Source organism: Gopherus flavomarginatus, chromosome 3 (assembly GCF_025201925.1).
Source record: "Gopherus flavomarginatus isolate rGopFla2 chromosome 3, rGopFla2.mat.asm, whole genome shotgun sequence".
In the NCBI taxonomy this organism is placed as follows: domain Eukaryota; kingdom Metazoa; phylum Chordata; order Testudines; family Testudinidae; genus Gopherus; species Gopherus flavomarginatus.
This window is the reverse complement of record NC_066619.1, coordinates 175519894-175543171: the sequence shown is the minus strand read 5'-3', so window position 1 is coordinate 175543171 and position 23278 is coordinate 175519894. Positions and strand designations below refer to the sequence as shown.

The 23278-nt window shown below is 41.0% G+C and overlaps 1 protein-coding gene across 4 annotated transcripts in view; it reads left to right on the top strand.

Annotated features, from left to right (window-relative positions):
- The window catches only part of NFKB1 (nuclear factor kappa B subunit 1), an 85050-nt gene extending 62230 nt beyond the window's left edge, over positions 1-22820 (top strand). For all 4 annotated transcript variants that reach the window (XM_050944404.1, XM_050944405.1, XM_050944403.1 and 1 more), the window contains 10 exons: positions 970-1111; positions 5291-5405; positions 7993-8194; positions 12568-12737; positions 14669-14771; positions 15289-15413; positions 16710-16776; positions 18194-18366; positions 18543-18720; positions 20460-22820. In XM_050944404.1, the coding sequence (XP_050800361.1) occupies positions 970-1111; positions 5291-5405; positions 7993-8194; positions 12568-12737; positions 14669-14771; positions 15289-15413; positions 16710-16776; positions 18194-18366; positions 18543-18720; positions 20460-20638 (1454 nt within the window). In that variant the 3' untranslated portion in view covers positions 20639-22820. The remainder of the gene's footprint in view (positions 1-969; positions 1112-5290; positions 5406-7992; positions 8195-12567; positions 12738-14668; positions 14772-15288; positions 15414-16709; positions 16777-18193; positions 18367-18542; positions 18721-20459) is intronic.
- Positions 22821-23278: the final 458 nt, after the last annotated feature.

Sequence of the window (23278 nt, the reverse complement as noted above, 5' to 3'; positions counted from 1 at the left end):
CCCATGAAATCTCACTTCGGAATGGTTAGGAATATAGACTAGTACAATTGACAGTCCTCTCCAGAATGGTAAATGTGGTTTGAAAGTTCATCTCGCCTCACCCTCTTCACCATATTCCCATTAAATTGGAGCTGTGGATTTTATTTGGTCAGCCGTTTGTGACTTGGTTCCACTGATGACATATGCAAATCTTTTTCTTTTTTTTTCCCTGGAGTATACTGGGGAATTGAAATTGCTGTGGTTATGGTGCTTTGACACTAATCTGAAGATGTTGTTGTTTAATTTAAAAATTTTCTTTGATGTATTTATGAGAGGAGGAAAGATGGTATAATCTTGCGGTTAAGGTACAGGACTGGCCGTTGAGACATGAGCTCGATTCTTGGCTCTACCACAGATTTTCTGTGTGACCTTTGACATCAGTTAACCTTCCTTTGCCTCAGTTTCCTCATTTAAACTACGAAGGTGATGTGTCGTGAGGCGCCATTTATTAATTTTTGTAAAACAATTTGAGATGCTGTGCATGAACCATAGAAACATGAAGTATTTCAAAGTTCTGTGAGCAGGCTGTCTTCCCAAACTGCTCTCAAATATAATCCACTAGTGTGCATAGTTCAAATTTACCCCCTTTACAGAGTGCAGCTCAAGTCTTCTCCCCAGATGTGGTTGCTCCTATGATTCCACTCCCCTGACTATTCAGCCCATACACTAGTTCATCTTTCTAGAGAGCCACTACCTCCATCTTGACATCTGTATGTGGTAATTAGCTGTAGGAGCCTCTGTGAGTCAGCAGAATGTACTTAACAGTACGCGGTTAACATGCCCCAGGCAGAATCAACACCTGCTGAATGGTGTGCAGTGCTTCAGGAAAACCCTACCAGCCTGTTACAAACCCCACACCTGTTGTGTTATATCTGGACATTGCACTGAGATAATTTGTAACTCTGATGAACGCAATGATTTGTGTTGCAGATGATCTATTCCTGGAGAAGGCAATGCAGCTTGCTAAACGTCATGCCAATGCTCTTTTTGACTACGCTGTAACTGGTGATGTGAAGATGCTACTAGCTGTTCAGCGACATCTTACTGCTGTCCAGGACGAAAATGGTGACAAGTAAGTCACTACTGGGTGAGGCCTGGATTTATTGAGTTGAACATTTCTGTCCCTTATTCTACAGGAGTGTGATCAGCTCATTCTTGTCATCAGCTCTTTGGGGCAGTCAATGGATCATTGTGGTAGGAGTTTACTAATCAGATAAATATTTTTCACCATCACATTCCTACCTGCCCATCACCTCACCTTTTAGAGTCTTCCCTCATTGCATCTGCAAGGATGTCATTCATTACAATAAATTCATGTAGCACAGTATTTATTATTACCAGTCCAGTTAATTCATGTTTGTAAAGCACCTTGAGATTCTTGGCTTTAAATCACTAAGGCACTGAGGGTGAAATCCAGCTCAGTGCAGAGGGCCCACACAACACCCTTCACTCCATTTAATCCCGTATCCTAAAGTGGAGCCTAAGGTGCAGTTTGTTGTACAATGAAAAGTGACGTCGTAGAAATAATATCATGGGGTTCCATGCTGATTGTCTCTCAGGAGACCACACACGATTTTCTCAGTTTATTCCCCTGATCACCAGTAGTAAAAATTCTATAGACCTGAATTTTGCCCTCGTTTGTACCTGTACAATCCCATTGCCTTCCGCGGTTGCACAGATGTAAGTGGCAACAGAATCTGGCTCTGTAGTCAGAACTTATTTAACAACCCTGTTTGATCATGTGTGAGCCAAAGTAGAATCCAACTCACTCCTCCTCAGTTGCACTGACTCCATGGTGCTAAAGGGAATAAAATGTAGCAAGAAACCTACTTTTTCAAAACTAAATTCAGTAGATGCAACTCTGAATACAGGCCTAGAGCAAATCTATTGAATAAGAAATTACCATGTTTCCACTGCAACTTCTCAAAGGATGACTGTATTTTAAATGGCATGGAGGTCTTGGACTGGTGATTTCCTCTAAATCGAAGCATAACATACTGTAGAAGCAGTTCAAAGCCGACAGTCTGTAGCTGCCACATGAGAAATTACACTTGACAAATACATGCTATCAAGTGTTTTGATAACCTAATGGGAGGCTGCTGTTTTTGTTGCAGTTTCTGTGAAAATGGATTTCAGATTACTGAAAAAGCAAGGAACATTAAGTGTTTCAAAAGGATAGCTAATTTATTATTAGAGACAGTGGTTATTTTAAAGCACTTTGCTTGCCCAATTTTGGACAATCCAATATCTGTTTCAAAGACAACAGGAATAAGAATGAGCAGGAAACAGCAATAAAATTGTTAGAACTTTTGGTGATGAATTTTCTGGGTGAAATGAGTTGTTAGTCTCGGTCCAGTTCCCAGTTAACTTACTGACAGTTTCAGCAAAGGCAAAGAACTGAATGATCCATTGAAAATAAACTACATAGAGGCAGTCCTTCTGGATCAAGGTTGTGATCCCTGTCGTGGGAGCTTACACTGCTGCCACCTGCTGTAGCTGTCATGTGGATAAATAGTAGATTTCATTCTCCGGGATCTTGAGACCTAGTTCCTTTCCTGAGTGCTCAGTTCATATACACACTTCAGAAATACCAAATAAAATAGCAAACTCTTGATGATTGTGGCTGCCAGCTTTCTTGCAAGAGTTGTTTTATAGCACAGAACTACAGAATCTAGGATCAATGCCCATCGTTTTTCTACTCAAATCTGTTAACAAATCTGATTGCCTTAAATAAAAATATGTAACTGATGAAAGTATCTTTAAATGAATTTGAATTCTGAGATAAAAATAAAAACTCATTTAATAAATTCAGTAACATACTTCAAGAAAGACAATTGTTCTGAATACCCACAATTCCCTGGATATCTGGTGGCCTTGTGACCTTGTGCCTTGCACTGTAGTGCCAAAAGATACATTATTAGAGCTGCCCACCTTATTAGACCATTCAGTGAATTAGTGGATGTTTCACAGAATATATATTCATCAATTCTTTACAGAGTTAATTACAGTTACAGGGTAGAATAATAATATTAGGAAAAGGAAAGAGAAATAAAGAATGAAGGACAAAGGAGAAGCAGTGTATTTGAGATATGAATATAGGCAGACTGTCAGTGTTATAAGACGTCTGTTCCATTTGGCAAGAGCTGCAGAGGAGGCAGCTCTTCTATAGGAATGGCAAGACTGTAAGAGGAGGCCAATGCTAGACAAGTGGAAAAAGAAAGGGAAGAAGTAGCACAGTATCGCCAACCCCAAATGTTCCAAATTAATGAGCCAGTCCCCCCCTCCCCACCCAATCATGAGATTGGCTTTAAATAGTACATCTGGGGAGGGGGGTGTTTACCTTCTGATTTCTGAATTGTTTGGCTGCACTACAGTCACTGTTTCAAGCTTTCCTCCGCAACCATGAGGACAAGAAACTTTGTTTTTAATTAAAGCTCAGATTTGCCCTTATTAGAATGACTTCAGGAGCTGGGGGCTTAAGAAATATTATATATTGCAAGAGACACAGTAAAACCTGAGAGTCAGTAACAGAAGAGAAGTTCAGAAATTAGACCAGAGCAAGTCCAGGCAGGGTTTCAAAACAAGGAGGGCAGTTTTGAACTGAATCTGGAAATGAACAGAGGGTCTATTTAGGTATTTTACAGTTTGGGTGATAGGATTGTACTACTTTGATTTTGTTACAATTTTGAGAGAGCTGGGACTTGGGAAGAAAGTAGAAAATGGAGTTATAATAGTCTGAGTGGTCTTGTCTTGTGTGGTCACTTACATATTAGCAGGGCCGCCCAGAGGATTCCGGGGGCCTGGGGCCAGCGTGCCTGCGGAGGGACCGCTGGTCCTGCGGCTCCGGTGGAGCATCTGCAGGCACGCCTCTGGGAGGTCCACCGGAGCCGCAGGACCAGCAAACCCTCCGCAGCCATGCCTGCGGGAGGTCCACCGGAGCCGTGGGACCGGCAAGCGGCAGGGGACCCCCCGCGTGACAAAATGTCTAGAGCTGGCCCTGTTCAGCGGCGGGGGGCCCTTCCATTCTGGGACCCGCTGCTGAAGTGTCCCGAAGACCCGCGGCGGGGGCCCCCCGCCGGCGAATTACCGCCGAAGCGGGACCCGCCACCGAAGTGCAGCCCGCTCTTCGGCAGTAATTCGGTGGCGGGGGGCCCCTGCCGCGGGTCTTCGGGGCACTTCGGCGGCGGGTCCCTGAACGGAATGGCCCCCCGCCGCCGAATTACCGCCGAAGACTGGGTTGCACTTCAGTGGCAGGTCCCGCTTCGGCGGTAATGTGATGGCGGGGGGTCCTTCCTCCCCGGAGCGGAAGGACTCCCCCTCCAGTGAAGACCGGGAGTGGAAGAAGCTCCGGGGCCCGGCCCCGCAAGAGTTTTCTGGGGCCCCCGAGCAAGTGAAGGACCCTGCTCCAGGGGCCCCGAAAAACTCTCGTGGGGGGCCCCTGCGGAGCCCGGGGCCTGGGGCAAATTGCCCCTCTTGTCCCCCCCTCTGGGCGGCCCTGCATATTAGTGGGTTTTTCCTTTGGGCTTGACATCTCCAGCTAACTTTGAGTCTAGGGGTCCTTAGTCACCTTCTTTATGAAAATGAAGACAAGAAAAAAATGACAAAGTTGGGGAAATCCCCATGGGAAAATCTACTTTAGTTATACAGAATCCTGTGGAAATTCTGTATGCAGCTTCTGAAAGTGTGAAACATTTCATGTGCTTTATGCTTCTAAAACAGTAGTGGGCAACCTCCGGCCCGTGAGCCGCAGGTTGCCCACCACTGTTCTAAAATATTCTAGGCTTTTTAACACACTGTAAATCAGCGTCTCTGTGATCCAAAGCTTGCTACAAATAATACTAGATTTGGTGTAGGAGTCACATTTACACTCATGCCGTCACATTCCCCCCACTGGTTCTGTGCTAATTTTGAATTAAAATTAACAACTAGGTTATTGACTGAAAGATTTAAAGAGGGAGGGAATAATCTTCTTTATACAATACACTGTCTTTTTAATACCACTCTGTTTTATGTACTAAGGCAGGTGTTTACGCCTTGGATTTCAGATGTGAAACCTCATTTCCACTGAAATCAATGGGAATTAGGTATCTAAATACCTCTGAGGATCTGGACCTTAGAGCCCAATTGAGCTGTCAGGACAATAAATGGAAAAACCCCTGTTATTGTCAATGGGAATTGGATCAGAACCTTATTGAAAATTGTTTGATTTTTGCAATTAAAGTGAACTTGGTTTTGTTTGGTTTCATTTCAGTGTCATTCACTTAGCAATTATCCACCTTCATTCTGAGCTAGTGAGAAACCTCTTAGAAGTGGTGCTGGATTTTAATTGGGATGACATCATCAATATGAGAAATGACCTCTATCAGGTATGCCAGAATGCAGTGATAAGTGATGTTAACTGGTAACAGAAATTTTCTGCAGTTTATTTTCTCCTGTAAAACTATAATGCAAACAGTTCAGAAATTCATAGACAGTGGGACACAATGACAGACGGAAAGGTGGTAACAGAGCGTGCATTACTCTCATTGGTGCAGATGTGTGACTTCAATTATTGTTACAGAATATGTCTTTATTGTAGAACAGAACCCATATTTTATGCCATTTATTTCCATTTTCTGTTCAGTCTTTTTTTACCATGCTGCTCTGTTACTAAACTAGTGGTGTGCCAACCTTGTCAACATGTTTTGAGCTTTCAAATGCCATGCTCCTTCAGGCTGGCGGATCAGTTGCTGGGTCACATATGGGCAGAAGGAGGCATGTGTAACAAATAAATGCACTTTATAGTAACCACTTCAAGTCAATATCAGCACCCAGAAATAGAGCTCAGAGATTCCCCTTTCCTTTCGTCATTCACATGTGCAAAAAAAAGAGATGCTTAACCCCATACTCTCTTCAATTAGAGAAGAATTGTTAGGTCTTGGAAGCGTGAGCCTGAAACTTGCACATCCCCAGCCCAGCCATGTTCAAAGAACTGTGGAAATCCTCCTATAAAGGGTCTGTTTCCATATCCCCTACTATAAACACAAAAGGTCTATATGCCTCCTAGGAAAAACAAATAATACTCCCCTAGTAGAGGTGTACCAATGGTAGCAAGAAAGAAAAGCAGACAAGGCTCAGGCAATGTTACTGTTTTATCTAACTCTGCTCAGAGATGCACCAGTAAAGCGTTTCAGGTCTGATTTTTCCCTATTTAGATAAACCCAAAGGTTTTTTCACAGTCTTGTGCCTTTTGTAGTTATTTTCACTGGTGTAAAGTAAGTCTAACATTGGTGTAAATGAGTGGAGAATTCTGGCTTGATAGTGTTTTACACCCACTCCCTTTCTACAGGTAGAATGACTATACAAGGAACAAGGCAGTATTAGGTTCTCAGCATCTATTACAATCCCTATTTAAACCTTCAAAGTCTCCTTAGAGTGAGTATTTTGTAAACCAAAAGCTGGAGAGGGTGGAATACTTTAAATCTACAGTATGGGCTGGGACTTCATGAAAATACAAATATATTGGAAATGGATTTATACATGTGCTCCAGAAATAACTAACAACTCCAGACGGTGTTTCTGTACTGACGATTCTGGTGACATTCACAAACAACTGTAACCTTACCCCTGTAGTTTACATTATCACTAGACTCTCGGGATGGAATTAATCATTTTTTATGCATAGTTGAGTATGTTCCTTAATATAGTAATCAGAATATGAAGTTGGATTTGGGCTTGATTTTGCTTTTATATGATATGATATGACATATTTTTAAAGGCTAAGAATCTGCTTTCCCTCATAGTAAGAAGGCTCGCTGTACAAATACAATAATATCTGTAAAAAAAGGTTCAGTTTGATGCTGTTTACCCACCAGAATGTCACTGCTGCAGTATACAGTCCCTCCTGTTGAAGTATGAACACAAATCTTAGGCCTTGGCTACACTGGCGCTTTACTTTCTCGCTCAGGGGTGTGAAAAAAACACCCCCCTGAGCGCTGCAAGATACAGCGCTGCAAAGCGCCAGTGTAAACAGTGCCGCTCCCAGCGCTGCAAGCTAATCCCCATGAGGAGGTGAAGTACGCAGAAGCGCTGGCGCTGCGACCACACTCACACTTGAAAGCGCTGCCACGGCAACCCTCCCACAGCAGCGCTTTGAAGTTTCGAGGGTAGCCATATCCTTAGTTAAAGGCAATAAAAGCCTTGAAGTCTAATGTTGGTGTTGCAGCTGATAGCATTGTCATACTAATGGAGAACATGCAGATTATATCACCTATCTAGACAGACATTGTATAAATACAACATTCTTCTGTGCTTTGTCATTTTTTAAAAAGAAAACAGCAGATTTACATTTAATATGCCTAGTCATTTTAAAGGATTTAGGGGACATAGTCATGGAGTTTTTCCTAGGAATGGAATCAGCAGAGTGGTTCAGTTACAGATGGGAAATCTGGATTTGGGTTTATACTCCCTGTGTGACACAGAACTCAGGTCTTTTTGGGTCCAGGCAAGCACAGGAATTGGTTTTAGGCCAGAGAATCCACTTCCATATGGATCCGTTTACTTCCTGAGTCCTCCACCCTGTGCAGCTCCCTAAAAGCTTGACTGCTTGGTCTGGACAATAGAGAATCAATTTGCCTCTTAGAACCCAGTCCTTGCACACATGAAGCTCCCATTGACTTCACTGCGAGTTTTGAAAGCCTGAGGAATGAATGATCAGGCACTTAATCTGAATGCTGATACTGGGCTATGGGGATTTTATGTCCTTTAAGTGCAAGTATGAATCGTGTTCACAGTTCAGTGGAAGGAAATATATACTGGTTTGCATCTAGCATTTCAATTATCGTAGTATCTTTTTGTGTAAGAATAAAACATTAAAATTATTAAAATCACTGTGAGTAATTTTTAAGAGGCTTCTATGAAAATGACATATATGTTGCTCACTGTCTTGTGGTTACTTCTTCCTCCCTTTTCTAGGCACCATTGCACTTGGCAGTTATCACAAAGCAGGCAGAAGTGGTAGAGGACTTGCTGAGGGCTGGAGCTGATGTCAGCCTTCTGGATCGACATGGCAATTCTATCTTGCATCTAGCTGCCAAAGAAGGAGATGATAAGATTTTAAATATACTCCTTAAGCATGAGAAGACATCTCCAATGATCAACTATTCAAATGGGGAAGGTATGAAAGGATCACAGCGATTTTTCATATTATCTCTTGGACAAGCATATTAATTATGCTTCCAGTTCCACATGCAGGGCCAGTTAGACAAAATTGCAGGGTCCCAATGTTCGGGGAGATGATGGTGTTTGGATGAGGGATTTAGGTTTAGTAGGAACTGGAGAACCTTTTGGGAAAGAAGGAGCCTATATAGGAAGGATGGGCTCCACCTGAACCAAAACAGAACCAGATTGTTGGCATGTAAAACTTAAAAAGTCATAGAGGAGTTTTTAAACTAAGGGCTGAGGGACAGACAACAGGTATGAAGGAGCATACGGTTGAGACAGACACATCCCTTAGGGAAGGATTTATTGAAGAGGATACTCTGTATCCTAGTAAAGAGGAGGCGGTAGAAGTTGATAAAGTTCAGGTAGGAACTGAAGAGAAACAGTCAAACAAAAAAAATTCCCATTCGATTACATCATATGAAAGCAGAAAATTAAATGTTGACAAATTTTTTAAGTTGTTCTATACAAATTCAAGAAGTCTAAATAGTAAGAACTTGAATGCCTGTTATTAAATGAGGATATTAATATAATGGGCATCACAGAAACTTGGTAGAATGATGATAATCAATGGGATGTAGTAATACCAGGGTACAAAATATATAGGAATGACAGAGTAGGTTGCACTGGTAGGGGCCGGTGAAAGAAAGCATAGTCAAAAATAGTAAAAAAAAACTTAAATAAATCAAACTGTACCATAGAATCTCTATGGATAAAAATTCCATGCTTGAATAATAAGAGTATAGCAGTAGGAATATACTACCAACCAACTGACTAGAATGGTGACTGTGATTGTAAAATGCTCAGGGAGAGTAGAGAGGTTACAGAAACAGAAAACATAGTAATAAAGGGAGATTTCAACTGTCACCATACTGACTTGGAACATTTAACCTCAGAGTGGGATGTAGATATAAAATTTCATTTACTCTTCAGTAGTGACAATGAACTGACATTAGAATAACTGTTGCTACACCTAAGAGTTTATGGGCAATCTGAATTAATGGAATACATGAAACTGGGCTGTAGAAATTTAGGGGGCCCTAGTTGTCCTGGCATAATGTTTGATATCTGATACATTAAATATTACAGGAGACTAAGGTCCAGGCTTTATAACGACAAGCCATTGTCCAGGCCTTTTAAGAACATAAGAACGGCCATACTGGGTCAAGACCAAAGGTCCATCCAGCCCAGTATCCTGTCTGCCGACAGTGGCCAATACCAAGTGCCCCAGAGGGGGTGAACCTAACAGGTAATGATCAAGTGATCTCTCTCCTGCCATCCATCTCTACCCTCTGACAGACAGAGGCTAGGGACACCATTCCTTATCCATCCTGGCTAATAGCCATTATTGGACTTAATCTCCATGAATTTATCTAGTTCTCTTTTAAACCGTGTTATAGTCCTAGCCTTCAGAACCTCCTCAGGCAAGGAGTTCCACAAGTTGACTGTATGCTGTGTGAAGAAGATCATTTTCTTATCAGTTCAAATTTCCATTCTGTTTGATCTTTAGGATATTAGAATCTTATTGCTTTAACTAGTTTATTCCTTTTTTCTTTAGAAGGGATTAAAAAGAGTCACTGTTCTTTATAATACACAGAAAATGTATTTTTAACATGTGCATTCCTAATAAAAGTTTTTAAAAGTGGCACCATTCTAGACATCATTAATGATTGCTTCTTGGAGCAGCTACTTTTGGAACCCATAAGTGGGAAGAGACAATTCTTGATTTAGTCCTAAATGGCGCACAGGATCTGGTCAAGAGGTGACTATAGCTGAACCTCTCCGTAATGACAACTATACTGTAATTAAATGCAACATCCTTGTGGGGCAAATACCAAAGAAACCCACCACAGTAGCATTTAACTTCAAAAAGGGCAACTACACAAAAATGAGGAGGCCAATTAAACAGAAATTTAAAGGAACAGTCACAAGAGTGAAATGCCTGCAAGCTGCATGGGAACTTTTAAAAAACATCATAATAGAGGCTCAAACTATAGGTATACCTCAAATTTAAAAAAAATCAGCAAGTGGACCAAAAAATGCCACCACAGCTAAACAGAGTAAAAGAGGCAGTTGGAAAAAGTAAGGCATCTTTTGAACATTGGAAGTCAAATCTGATTGAGGAACATAAACTCTGGCTAGTTAAATGTAACATTGAAATTAGGCAAGCCAAAAAAGAATTTGAAGAGCAACTAATAGAAGACACACAAATTTATAGCACAAATTTTGTTTAAGTATATCAGAAACAGAAAGTCTGCCAAACAATCAGGAGGGCCACTGGACAATCAAAGTGTTAAAAGAGCACTCAAAGAAGACAAGGCCATTGCAGAGTAGCTAAATGAATTCTTTGCGTCAGTCTTCACTGCAGAGGATATGATTGAGATTCCCACATCTGAGCCATTCTGTTTTTAGGTGACAGATCTAAAGAACTGCCCCAGATTGAGATGTCAGTACAGGAGGTTTTGGAACAAATTGATAAATTGAACAGTTATAAATCAGCAGGACCAGATGGTATTCACCCAAGAGTTCTAAAGGAACTCAAATATGCAATTACAGAACTACTAACTGTGGTATATAACCATCACTTAAATCACCCTTTGTACCAGAGGACTGGAGGATAGCTAATATATTGCTGATTTTTTAAAAAAGTCTCTAGAGGCAATCCTGGCCATTACAGACTGGTAAGCCTAACTTCAGTACCAGGCAAATTATTTGAAACTATAGTAAAGAAAAGAATTATTAGACACATAGATGAACATGGTATGTGGAGAAGAGTCGACATGGCTTTTGTATATGGAAATCGTGCAACATCAATCTATTAGAATTCTTTAAGGAGGTCACCAAACATATGGAGAAGGGTGATTAAGTGTATAGGATACATGGACTTTCAGAAAGCCTTTGATAAAGTCCCTTACCAAAGACTCTTGAGCAAAGTAGGCAGCCATGGGATAAGAGGAAAGGTCCTCTCATGGATCAGTAACTGGTTGAAAGATAGGAAACATCTGGTTGGAATAAACCGCCAGTTTTCCTGGTGGAGAGAGGTCCACCAAAGGTCTATACTGGAACCAGTACTGATCAACATATTCATAAATGATCTGGAAAATGTGGTAAACAGTCAAGTGCCAAAGATTGCTTATGATACAAAATTACTCAAGATAGTTAAGTCCAAAGCAGATTGTGAAGAGATACAAAGGGATCTCACAAAGCTGGGTGACTGGACAACAAAATGGCAGATGAAATTCAGTGTTGATAAATGTGAAGTAATGTGCATTGGAAAACATAATCCCAAGTAAACATACAGAATTATGAAGTCTAAATGAGCTGTTAACGCGCAAGAAAGAGATCTTGGAGTCATTTTGGATAGTTCTCTGAAAACATCTGCTTAGCTAACAGAATGTTAGGAACCATTAGGAAAGGGATAAATAGTAAGACAGCAGATATCATAATGCCACAATATAAATCCATGATACGCCCACGCCTTTAATACTGCATGCAATTCTAGTCACCCCACGTCTAAAAAGATATATTAGAATTGCAAAAAGTGCAGAAAGGGACAATAAAAATTATTAGGGGTATGGAACAGCTTCCTTGTGAGGAGAGATTAATAAGACTGGAAAAGAGCTTGGAAAAGAGACAACTAAGACGGAATATGATAGAGGTCTATAAAATCATGACGAGTGTGGAAAAAGTGAATAAGGAAGTGTTTACTCCTTCACATAGCACAGGAACAAGGGGTCACCCAATGAAATTAATAGGCGGCAGGTTTAAAATGAACAAAAGGAAATACTTCACATAGCGCACAGTCAACCTGTCGAACTCCTTTCCATGGGATGTTGTGAAGGCCAAAAGTATAACTGGGTTAAAAAAAGAATTAGATAAGTTCATAGAGGATAGTTCCATCAATGGCTATTAGCCGAGATGGTCTGGGACACAATCCCATGCTATGGGTGTCCCTAAAACTCTGATTGCCAGAAGGGGGAGCTGGATGACAGGCGATGGATCCCGCGATAAATTGCCCTGTTATGTTCATTCCATCTGAAGAATCTGGCGGACAGGATACTGGGCAAGATGGACCATTGGTCTGACTCAGTATGGCCATTCTTATGTTCTTACATTCTAATTTTTAATACATATTACAAAGATGGATAAAATTTGTACTAGTGCTGTTCATAGCTATGTTCACTGCTAACAATTTTCCACTCTTGTTTTCTCTCTCTCACACACACACACAGGAGAGGGAGAGAATAACAAAACATATGAAGTGTTATAAAAACTTATTACCACAATATTTCCGTATTTGTCAGTGTTCATGTGTATTTTGTTCTGTAGGTCTCAGTGTGATTCACATGGCAGTGCTGGCAAATAGCATGCCTTGTCTCAGGCAGATGATTGCTGCTGGAGCTGACATCAATGCTCAGGAACAAAAGTCCGGGCGAACTGCCTTGCATCTGGCTGTCGAACAAGAGAACATCTCTTTGGCAGGCTGCCTTCTCCTTGAGGTGAGCGCCATCTGGGCATAATTGTTTGGTTTTTGTAGTTCATTTCTCTTTGCTATTTAAGAAAGCTTTATGATAAATTGCTAAGAGCTTTGTGATTTTGTTGCTTACTCTAGTTGGTAGAATGGCAAACAAACACTGTAATAATGAACAATGATAGTAATTGTTTGTTTAGTACTCATAGTAAGCTTGTTGCGGTGCCTGAGGAATTTACGATCCAAGATCGGCCAGGGCCGCCCAGAGGATTCAGGGAGTCTGGGGTCTTCGGTGGTGGGGGCCCCCGCTGCAGAATTGCTGCCAGAGACCCACCTCGGGACCCGCTGCCGAAGTGCCGAAAGGACCCTCCGCTGCAGGTCTTCGGGGCACTTCGGCGGCGGGTCCCAGAGCGGAAGGACCCCCCGCTGCTGAATTGCTGCCAAATACAACCCGGAGTGGAATAAGCTCCAGGGACCTGGGCCCCATGAGAGTTTTCCAGGGCCCTCGAAACGAGTGAAGGACCCCGCTCCAGGGGCCCCAAAAAACTCTCGTGGGTGCCCCTTCGGGGCCTTGGGCAAATTGCCCCTCTTTCCCTACCCTCTGGGCGGCCCTGAGATCGGCAAAGAGTTCTGTGGCACCTTATAGACTAACAAACATATTGGAGCATGAGCTTTCGTGGGTGAATACGCACTTCGTCGGATGCATGTAGTGGAAATTTCCATAATTTCCAAGATCCTGATCCTGCAAAGACGTACACATGCTTAACATGTACTGTGAATAATCCTACTGAATCTAATGGAATTACTCATAAGTGTAAAGTTAAGCACATCATCTTTGTAGGGTTGGGGCATAAGCAGACAAATGAGAGAAAACATACTTTGTGTGTGTTCATGTATACACTATACTCAGTCATATTCTGCTCCCATTCCAGAGCAAAATTCCAGTTGATTTCAGAGGACACTGGTTTGGACCTATAATAGAAATATGACCGGTTTCAGAGTAGCAGCCATGTTAGTCTGTATCCACAAAAAGAATAGGGGTACTTGTGGCACCTTAGAGACTAACACATTTATTTGAGCATAAGCTTTCGTGGGCTACAGCCCACTTTATCAGATGCATAGAATGGAACATACAGTGTGGAGATATATATACATACAGAGAGCATGAAAAGGTGGGAGTTCCCCTAACCAACTCTAAGAGGCTAATTAATTAAGATGAGCTATTGTCAGCAGGAGAAAAAAAACTTTTGTAGTGATATTCAAGATAGCCCATATCAGACAGTTTGACAAGAAGGTGTGAGGATACTTAACATGGGGAAATAGATTCAGTGTGTGTAACGGCTCAGCCATTTCCAGTCTCTCTTAATTTAAATTGATGGTATCTAGTTTGCATATTAATTCAAGTTCATCAGTTTCTCGTTGGAGTCTGTTTTTGAAGCCTCTCTGTTGCAAAATTGCCTCCTTTAATTCTGTTACTGAATCACAGAAGATTAGTGTTGGAAGAGACCTCAGGAGATCATCTAGTCCCACCGCCTGCTCAGAGCAGGACCAACCCCACATAAATCATGCCAGCCAGGGCTTTGTCAAGCCAGTCCTTAAAAACGTCTAAGGATAAGATTCCACCACCTACTACATTCCAGTGCTTCATCACTAATATCACATTGGGTGCAAAGTTTTAGGCTTTTTAATAACCTTTAATATCTATCTGATCCTTGTTGGATTATATGCTGTGCCTAATATCCGAGCACCTAAACACCATCTCTTCATGAATACAGAGAAGTAATTTGTTCGTTATATTTTTCCAACTCCTTTTGTTCAGGGTATGATTAAAAGTTTTATATGCATAAGGATAGAGGTGCTTATTTGCATGGTTACAGTGTTTGTGCAGACATGAGGCTCCACTGTATTCTCTACCAAGGTAGCATTACTTTTTTATTTCCTCCCTCAATAAAATTTTAGGGTGATGCAAATGTTGACAGTACTACATACGATGGGACAACTCCACTTCACATAGCAGCTGGAAGGGGGTCTACAAAACTGACAGCTCTTCTCAAAGCAGCAGGTATAAGTGATAAAGGGTTGGAAGTATTGTGGAGAGTATATTTCTACTTGAATGAAAATGTCACTTATGGCTAATTGAGAATTTAGATATGAAGTTTGGAGTCTTCTCTGTTGGGCACAAGGGACCCATTAATGAGTGACCCACTCCCACCATTTCGACCAGTAGAAATCCGATGTGTTAGAGATATGAGGAACTAATTCTATGGAGTAGAAGGGGAGTTGTTGTTAACTGTGTGGCTCTTTACTGCTATCTGCTGGCTAAATTATGATGTTGATAGTACTTGGGATGGGAAATTGGCTGAATCTCACAAGCAAATAATCTCATATGAGGTTCTGAGCTGTGTTTTGTTTGCAGCTTCCTGTATCTGAGGAGATTTTTCCCTGAATGGTTCAGTGTTACATTAGTTTGCTGCTAGAATGCCAAATACAGCATAAGCTGGCATTGTTGAGTATGATCCAATGTAGTGAAGTCTTTGGAAAGCCTTTAGTTGTTATAACTGTGCTCTGTAATTCTCCAGGTGCAGATCCTCACATTGAGAACTTTGAGCCATTGTTTGACCTAGAAGACATGAGAGACAAAGACAGTGAAGATGAAGGAATCGTACCTGGAACAACACCTTTGGATATGGCCTCCAGTTGGGAGGCAAGTGATCTGTGTGGTTTGAGTTATTTGGACAAACACAAAAAACCCACAAACCCTTTCTTTTAGTTTAATGTGAAGAGGAAGGTACATGATTGACAACCAGTGGCACATTTCTGCAGTCATTCATTCATCGAAGACCTTGTTCACTATGAAAATCCAAGGAACTGCACTATTTTCACAAATCACAGTTCTTGGCACAACTCACTGAATGCATCCACCACTGCAATGCTTTTGGTTCTGTTTTTTGAAGAGCATTGCTTCATGAGGAGTCTTGGGTAACTTGTCGCTGCTGAACTGATGCAGGCGGCTGTGCAGTCACTGTGGCTGGAGCGATCTCTGTTGTCTTGGAAGGGGTTAGGAAAAGGACAAATTAAGTTAAGTGGGCTTCAGCCAGTAAGAATATTAGTAGACTGCAAACTCTTGAAAGGTCACACTTGAGACTTCAGGATGAAAAACAGAATACACAATTCAAATACACAAAATACACAGAGTTTGGCTGAAAGGATTGTGTATTCCAATTCATCATGAATCCTTTTCAGGGCAACAGTCCATCAGGATCCATCCCTAGTATCCGTATGGGGCACCTTTCATAGGTATTTTTGTCATGAGTTCTTCATGCTCACACTTTATAGTATCCCATTTAAAAACTTTAGATAACCCCCAGATTTTCAAACTTGGATCCCTTAATTAGGCCCCTAAATCTGTATTTCGGCAACTGCATGAGTGGGCCTGATGTTTCAGATGTGATGAACACCTGTAGTTCTCTTTGGGTGTTCCTACAGCACAGTCACAGGGTGTGATTGTCTACAATGCAGTCACTCCTCAGTGGGAGGTGTAGATACTCAGCACCTCTGATAATCTAGACACCTTGTTCAGGTGCTTAAATATGGGTTTAGGAGGCTACGTTTGAAAATTTGATGCACAATTTTTGTTTTAAATTATTAGTTTTCTCGGGTGCAGGTTACTGTGCTCCTTGCTTGGAGGATTTTCCATCTCCCTTAACGAATCTCTGGACCTTGGGAACAGTTGATATTTGCCAGATGAGTTACTTAAAGGGCGACAGAAGGCAATCTCTCTCCATTTCCCACTTGGGCAGAGGCACTACTCCGCTGCAACACTTTTAGTTCTGCTAACCCTACAACAGGAAAGAAATATGGCTGCTGATCTATTAATACATAAAGTATGGAGAATATAGAGCAGTGTAAACATTAGGGTTGGATATGATGAGATGCAGGATAAAGACCAAGTTTCTTGCAAATATTGATATTAATGTCTAATTCTTTTCCCACACTTCAGGTATTTGACATATTAAATGGCAAACCCTATGAATCAAAGTTGGCTTCTGATGACTTACTGTTGCAAGGTAGAGTATTTTAAAAAGAAAAGCTCCAATAATACCCATTTATTAATTGATGAGTACTGACAATATGCGCAGAATATGGAGGAGAAACAGCTTGCAATATAAATAATAGAACAGGAATAGAACATGTCATGCTATCTGGAGTGGCTGATGACCTTGAGTGCCAACCTCAGGGCAGACTGTCAAGAAGCAGGACAGAGACTCCAAACTGGTTGCATGTTCTAGAATTAGATTTCACCAACCTAGTAACAAATGTAAACTCCTGAAGCACTATAACAGTCTTGCCAGGCAAGCTGGACTTAGTGATAGTTGGTTGCTATACACTGAAGATCACAAAATATTCAGGTTGCTTCCAGTTGCAAGAGACCTGTCACTTACCTGTCACTTTGATCCAGGTCAAATTGTACCTTAGATCTCTCACCAAAGACAATGCATGTAGCCAATCTTGTGATAAATTAACTAAAGATTTATTAACTAGGAAAAAGAAATGAGATCATTATTACAAGGTTAAAAAAGGCAAACGTATATACACAAATGAGTTACAGTCTATGGTTTTAAAAGATGATGGAATTATAGTATTCTGTCAGCTCTGAATGTCTTTCAGGGCTAACCCAGGTTGACCCTGGGGATCTTTTATTTTGTTTCGTAGCTCCAGCTCTGTGAGAGTTCAAACAGCAAAAGAGAGATGAAACATTTTCTTGTCAGCTATTTTTATTTCCTTCTTCCAGAATTCAAGCTAATAGGATTAGTCCTTTTGTACGTAGCCTTTTCCTGAGTGAGAAGGGGCAATTAACAAAATCTTTGTATTGTGATGTCCCACAATGACCCATATAGTTTTGATAGGCCTTCTTGATGGTTAGAAGACAGTCCCTCCTGATTGGGTTCATAGTTGCAGAACAAACATTTTTTACAGTCATAAAGCAAAAAGTTAAATATTACTTTGTAGCATGTGATAAGGATGTTATAAGTGAGATTAATGCATTCAGCAACTTACAGACAATTCATAAAATCTAAGCACGTTGTTATGAGGGCAATACCCATCTTAACCATACTAACCCAACGGTGAAGCAGACTGGTTTCCAGTGCTCAGCTGATGCCTAAACCGTCAGCAAAAGCTGGCACCTGGTCTGCCAGCATCACAAGCCATACATCAGAAGTGCAACTGCTAGTAGAATAAATATGGTTCTTTTTATAGTCATACGTTATTTCTGACTTTGGAATTATGACAAGACATAGTCCACATGCTCACTGTTATGCTACAGTGTGAATAAATATATTGAGTAAATACTTTCATGTCTACCAATCACTTTTTAATTAAACAGTTTGCCTCTGTTTAGGAGCACAAATGTGACTGTGATTTCATAAATAGGTGCGTGGTTTATTCATATAATAAACTTGGTTTATTTCTCTATTTCACCAGGAGATATGAAAAAATTGAATGAAGACTCCAAGCAGCAGCTTTACAAGTTACTGGAAGTACCAGATCCAAACAAAAACTGGTCTACACTGGCACAAAAATTGGGTCTGGGAATACTTAGTAATGCCTTCAGGTTGAGTCCTACCCCAGCCAAAACTCTGCTGGATAACTATGAGGTAACTCTTTTTTAAAAGATGTTCTAAAGGACCGAGGGAACACAAGGTCATATGTGACACAAGCAACTGCCCTCAATAATGTTCTCCTCTTGCATGGATAGGTGGTTCCACCCTTTATTTTGTAACAAATCTGCCACAGTGATATGTATATTATTTTCCTTTCTGTTTTGTCGTAGGTTTCTGGTGGTACAGTGAAAGAGTTGGTTGATGCCTTGAGACTAATGGATTACACAGAAGCAATTGAAATCATTCAGAAAGTGCTCTCCATCCCATTAAACCAGTCTAGCAATGAGGATAATGCTGTGAAGGCTCCGCCATCGTCATCATCTGCCTTCGCCAGCAAAGAAGAGACGGGTAAAATATATAGGCATAGATAATGTGTTTTCCAGCAAGTTTCATGTGATTCTGATACATTTCAATCCAGCTGTCTTTGCACGGAACAACCCTATTCAGTTGCCTGTCTGGGAAGTTCTAAAATATATAAGAGTTTCTCATTTTACACTTGCCAGGCCTAATAGTGAGGGGAGATAAATGGAAGTTGAGCACGTAGCAATGACTCAGGGCAAGAGTTATTATAGTCTGTTTTCTGAAAATAGATATTTGCCATGTCATAGGTATTAATTTATCCTTGCCAGCAGCAAGAGACTAGTCTCTTTCATTTGCCCATGTTTGAATATCCACTCTGTCACGTCATGTCCAGCCTCCCTTGGTTTGTACAAAACACCTTCGTTTTCTTTTATAGTTTTTTCCTATGATCTTGATTGGACTTAAGTGTTTTGGCCTCATTAACTGCTCATCAAAGTAGTTAGGCTATACAGCTTGATATTACAATTTAAATAGTTGCCAATTCTACAGCTCTTGTCATCTACAGATTTTAAATGCTGTATGGAGGTGAGTAATGCCATTTATCCCCATCTTATCAATAGGGAGACAGAGGGATGGAGGTAAAATGAATTTTCTATGGTCACATACTGAGTCAGTTTCAGAACAATGAATAAAACCCAAGTTTTCTGACACTCAGACTAGTGCCTTATTCATTAACTAACACTGCCTCCATAGCCCATGTATAGTATATACTGAGACACAAGATAAACCGGTCAGGTTTCACTTCCATCACCTTTGCTAGCTTAAATTTTATAGTGCCATTCAGTTTAGACTGAATGCCTATGTATATGCTATGTAAGAACTAAGTATTATTCTCTCTATGTTCCTGAAGATTACAATATCAAATCTAAATTGACAGCACTACCAGTGAAAGAGCTTTGCCACTTAGCCGCAGTAATAAGCCACTCCTTAGTCATTGATTTGAAAATGTGTTTTAAAGAGTTAGTAATTTAAGATCTTAAAAATTCCAAAATGTGCTGAATGATCTGTTTCAGTCTCATCGAGCACTTTGTTCCCAGCTTTATAATGATGACGGGTCTCTGTGCCATAAACACCTTCAATTGAGGAGACACAGCTCACATAACAATCAATTATTCCTTTGTAGATCTTGCACAGATGGCAGCTGTCGCTGAACTTTTCAGATTTCATACTCACCTTAACTAGATGCAAATTTATTCAAGTATTTTGACAATCCATGGAAAGATGTCTTAATAGCAAAGAGACCTCAACCTGGACACTATAGTTCAGCATCAGTTTATACTTCTAAGATCCAGCATGCCTTTATCCTGGTACTGAACACACTCCTATGGGCATTACCAGTGTGAGGATAGTAGTAACTTTTATGGATCAATATGGCTGCTAGTTATTCTGCATGGGATCCTACTTAAATACCAGGCATCAAACCCTATCCATCCTCCCACCAGTGATACCCATTTTTCACCATTAAACAACCCTGCAGACTCAATCTGCATAGTGTGATAGAAGGGCATCAAAGTAAGTAGTCTTTGGTCAGTTCCTGAGCAAAAACAACCAACACCTTCCTACTGCAGTACTGAACCCAAAAATTGCAGTATTTTGATTGTATGTTACAAGTGCCTTTGTCTATTGGAGAGTATTTCTCATGGCTCTTGAGGACATTAAACTAGCTTATAATGTTTTTAGTGCAGGATGAAAAACAAATGTCTATTCTTTTCTGTTTTCTTTCTCAGGTGAACTTTATAATGTAAAATTGCAAGACAATGAAAGCATGTGCGATAGCGGTGTGGAGACCTCCTTCCGCAGACTTAGCTTCACTTACTCTGAGTCCCTTAACAGCAAGTCATCGATAACACTTAGCAAAATGGCCCTGGGATATGGACAAGAAGGCTCAGTTCAAGGCAAAATGTAACCAGTTAGTAACATGCAATTATATGAACCAAAATAACAGTTAAAAATATGCTTGTATAATTCTCTCCAGCAGAAGTGATTTTACAGCCAAAAGTGCACTGGAAAATACCTATCTGAAGTGTTCAAGATTTGAAAACATGACTCATGAACATTGCTTCTTTCTTTAAGTACTTTTAGTTTTGTTCATTTACAAGCAGTATAGTGTTACCAGAACCAGTAACCAGTGCCGCATAGTGCATAGAACTGGATGATGTAACTGAATGAGCTTTTCTGGATGCCAGAATTTTCTGTATGGGATGGACGTTGCTACTTCTTGATAATGTTGAACATCAACTCACCGTTCATAAAAGATGTACTGCACACAGAGCAATTGAGGATGCATCTTCTAGCAATCCATTCCCCAGTTATACAGCACAGCTACATGGAAAGGGGAGCTCATACAACTCTTAAAAGAATTCCGCTGATGTTAAAGACAAATTGTGGTTTTCTCAAAGTAGTCATTGTTGCAATTTTTAAAAAACTACAAAAAAGCGATCATGTATATTTCAGTGAATGTATTTAAATTTAACTCTGGTGACTATAATCATTCAAAGCTTTAAAAAGTTTGTCACTTTACTATTGTAAATATTCTTTTTAGATCAATTCCTTTTACAGAGGAAATTTGTGCTTTTTAAATGCTTATTTTTATTTTACTTTTATAATAAAAACAAAATTAAATTAAATCTTCCATCTTCATTGACCATTTTGACTTCCCTTTGTAGCGTTTTACAAAGATTTGTGTCTTTCTATTTTTTTCCTCTGTTCACCTTTTCAATTATAGGATCTGAGAGCAGATAATACAAGATTAATGTGATTTTTTTTTTTTTGCATTAAAAATAGCCATGAGGCTGAAAACAATTCCTATTCAAGCATTGCCCATTTTTACTTGAGAAGTCAGGGGCCTGAGATATAGCTGAGCAGAGGTGCAGTGTGCAGGCTGTGGTTTGTAGTTTTGGAACTATGGCCTCTAATGCTAATCCTCTTTACTCCCATTTGTGTATCTGTCCTGTTGATTAACAACAGTGAAAGAGAGTGCTCCACGGGAGGATGTGCACACACTGCAAAGTAGGGCTCGCATCTGCGGAGAGCCATGCCTCGTGCTTTGAATGAGGGGGATATAGGGAGGTGCAAGCCTGCAATCACTGGGCTGCAAAGCCAGAGACTCCACAGCAGAAGAGAAGGAAATGGGGAGGTAGAGCCCCAATAGGGACAAAACATAGAATCATAGAATACCAGGGCTGGAAGATACCTCAGAAGGTCATCTAGTCCAACCCCCTTCTCAAAGCAGGACCAACCCCAACTAAATCATCCCAGCCAGAGTCTTCTCAAGCCGGGCCTTAAAAACATCTAAGAATGGAGATTCCACTCCCTCCCAAGGTAACCCTTGGTGCTTCAGCACCCACCTAGTGAAATGGTGTTTCCTAATATCCAACCTAAACCTCCCCCATTGCAACTTGAGACCATTGCTGCTTCTGCCACCACTGAGAACAGCCTGGCTCCATCCTTTTTGGAATCCCCCTTCAGGTAGTTGAAGGCTGCTATCAAATTGTCTCTCTTTCTTCTCTTCTGCAGATTAAATAAGCCCAGTTCCCTCAGTCTCTCCTCGTAAATCATATGCCCAAGCCCCTTAATCATTTTTGTTGCCCTCTGCTGGACTGTCTCTAATTTGTCCACATCCTTTCTATAGTCGGGGGCTCAAAACTGAACACAATACTTCAGAGGTGGCCTCACCAGTGCCAAATAGAGGGGAATAATCACTTCCCTCAATCTGCTGGCAATGCTTCTATTAATTCAGCCCAATATGCCGTTAGCCTTCTTGGCAACAAGGGCACACTGTTGACTCATATCCAGCTTCTCGTCCATTGTATCCCCAAGTCCTTTTCTGCACAACTGCCGCTTAGCCAGTTGGTCCCCAGCCTGTAGCAGTGCATGGGATTCTTCCTTCCTAAGTGCAGGACTCTGCACTGGTCCTTGTTGAACCTCATCAGATTTTTTTTTTGGCCCGATTCTCCAATTTCTCTAGGTCACTCTGAACCCTATCCTTACCCTCCAGTGTATCTACCTCTGCCCCCAGCTTAGTGTCATCTGCAAACTTGCTGAGGGTACAATTAATCCCATCATCCAGATCATTAATGAAGATGTTGTTGAACAAAACCAGCCCCAGGATTGACCCTTGAGGCACTCCGCTTGACACCAGCTGCCAACTAGACATCGAGCCATTGATCACTACCTGTTGAGCCCAATGATCTAGACAGCTTTCTATCTACCTTATAGTCCAAGCCCTACTCTTTTAACTTGCTGGCAAGAATACTATGGAAAACCGTATCAAAAGCTTTGCTAAAGTCAAGATATATCATGTCCACGGCTTTCCCTATATCCATAGAGCTAGTTATCTCATCACAGAGGGCAATCAAGTTGGTCAGGCACGACTTGCCATTGGTGAATCCATGTTGACTGTTCCTAATCACTTTCCTCTCCTCCAAGTGCTTCAAAATGGATTCTTTGAAGATCTGCTCCATGATTTTTCCAGGGACTAACAAAGAGTTACAGGGATTTCATGGGGATACAACTCCCACCCTCAGGTGACAGCACATTCCACCAG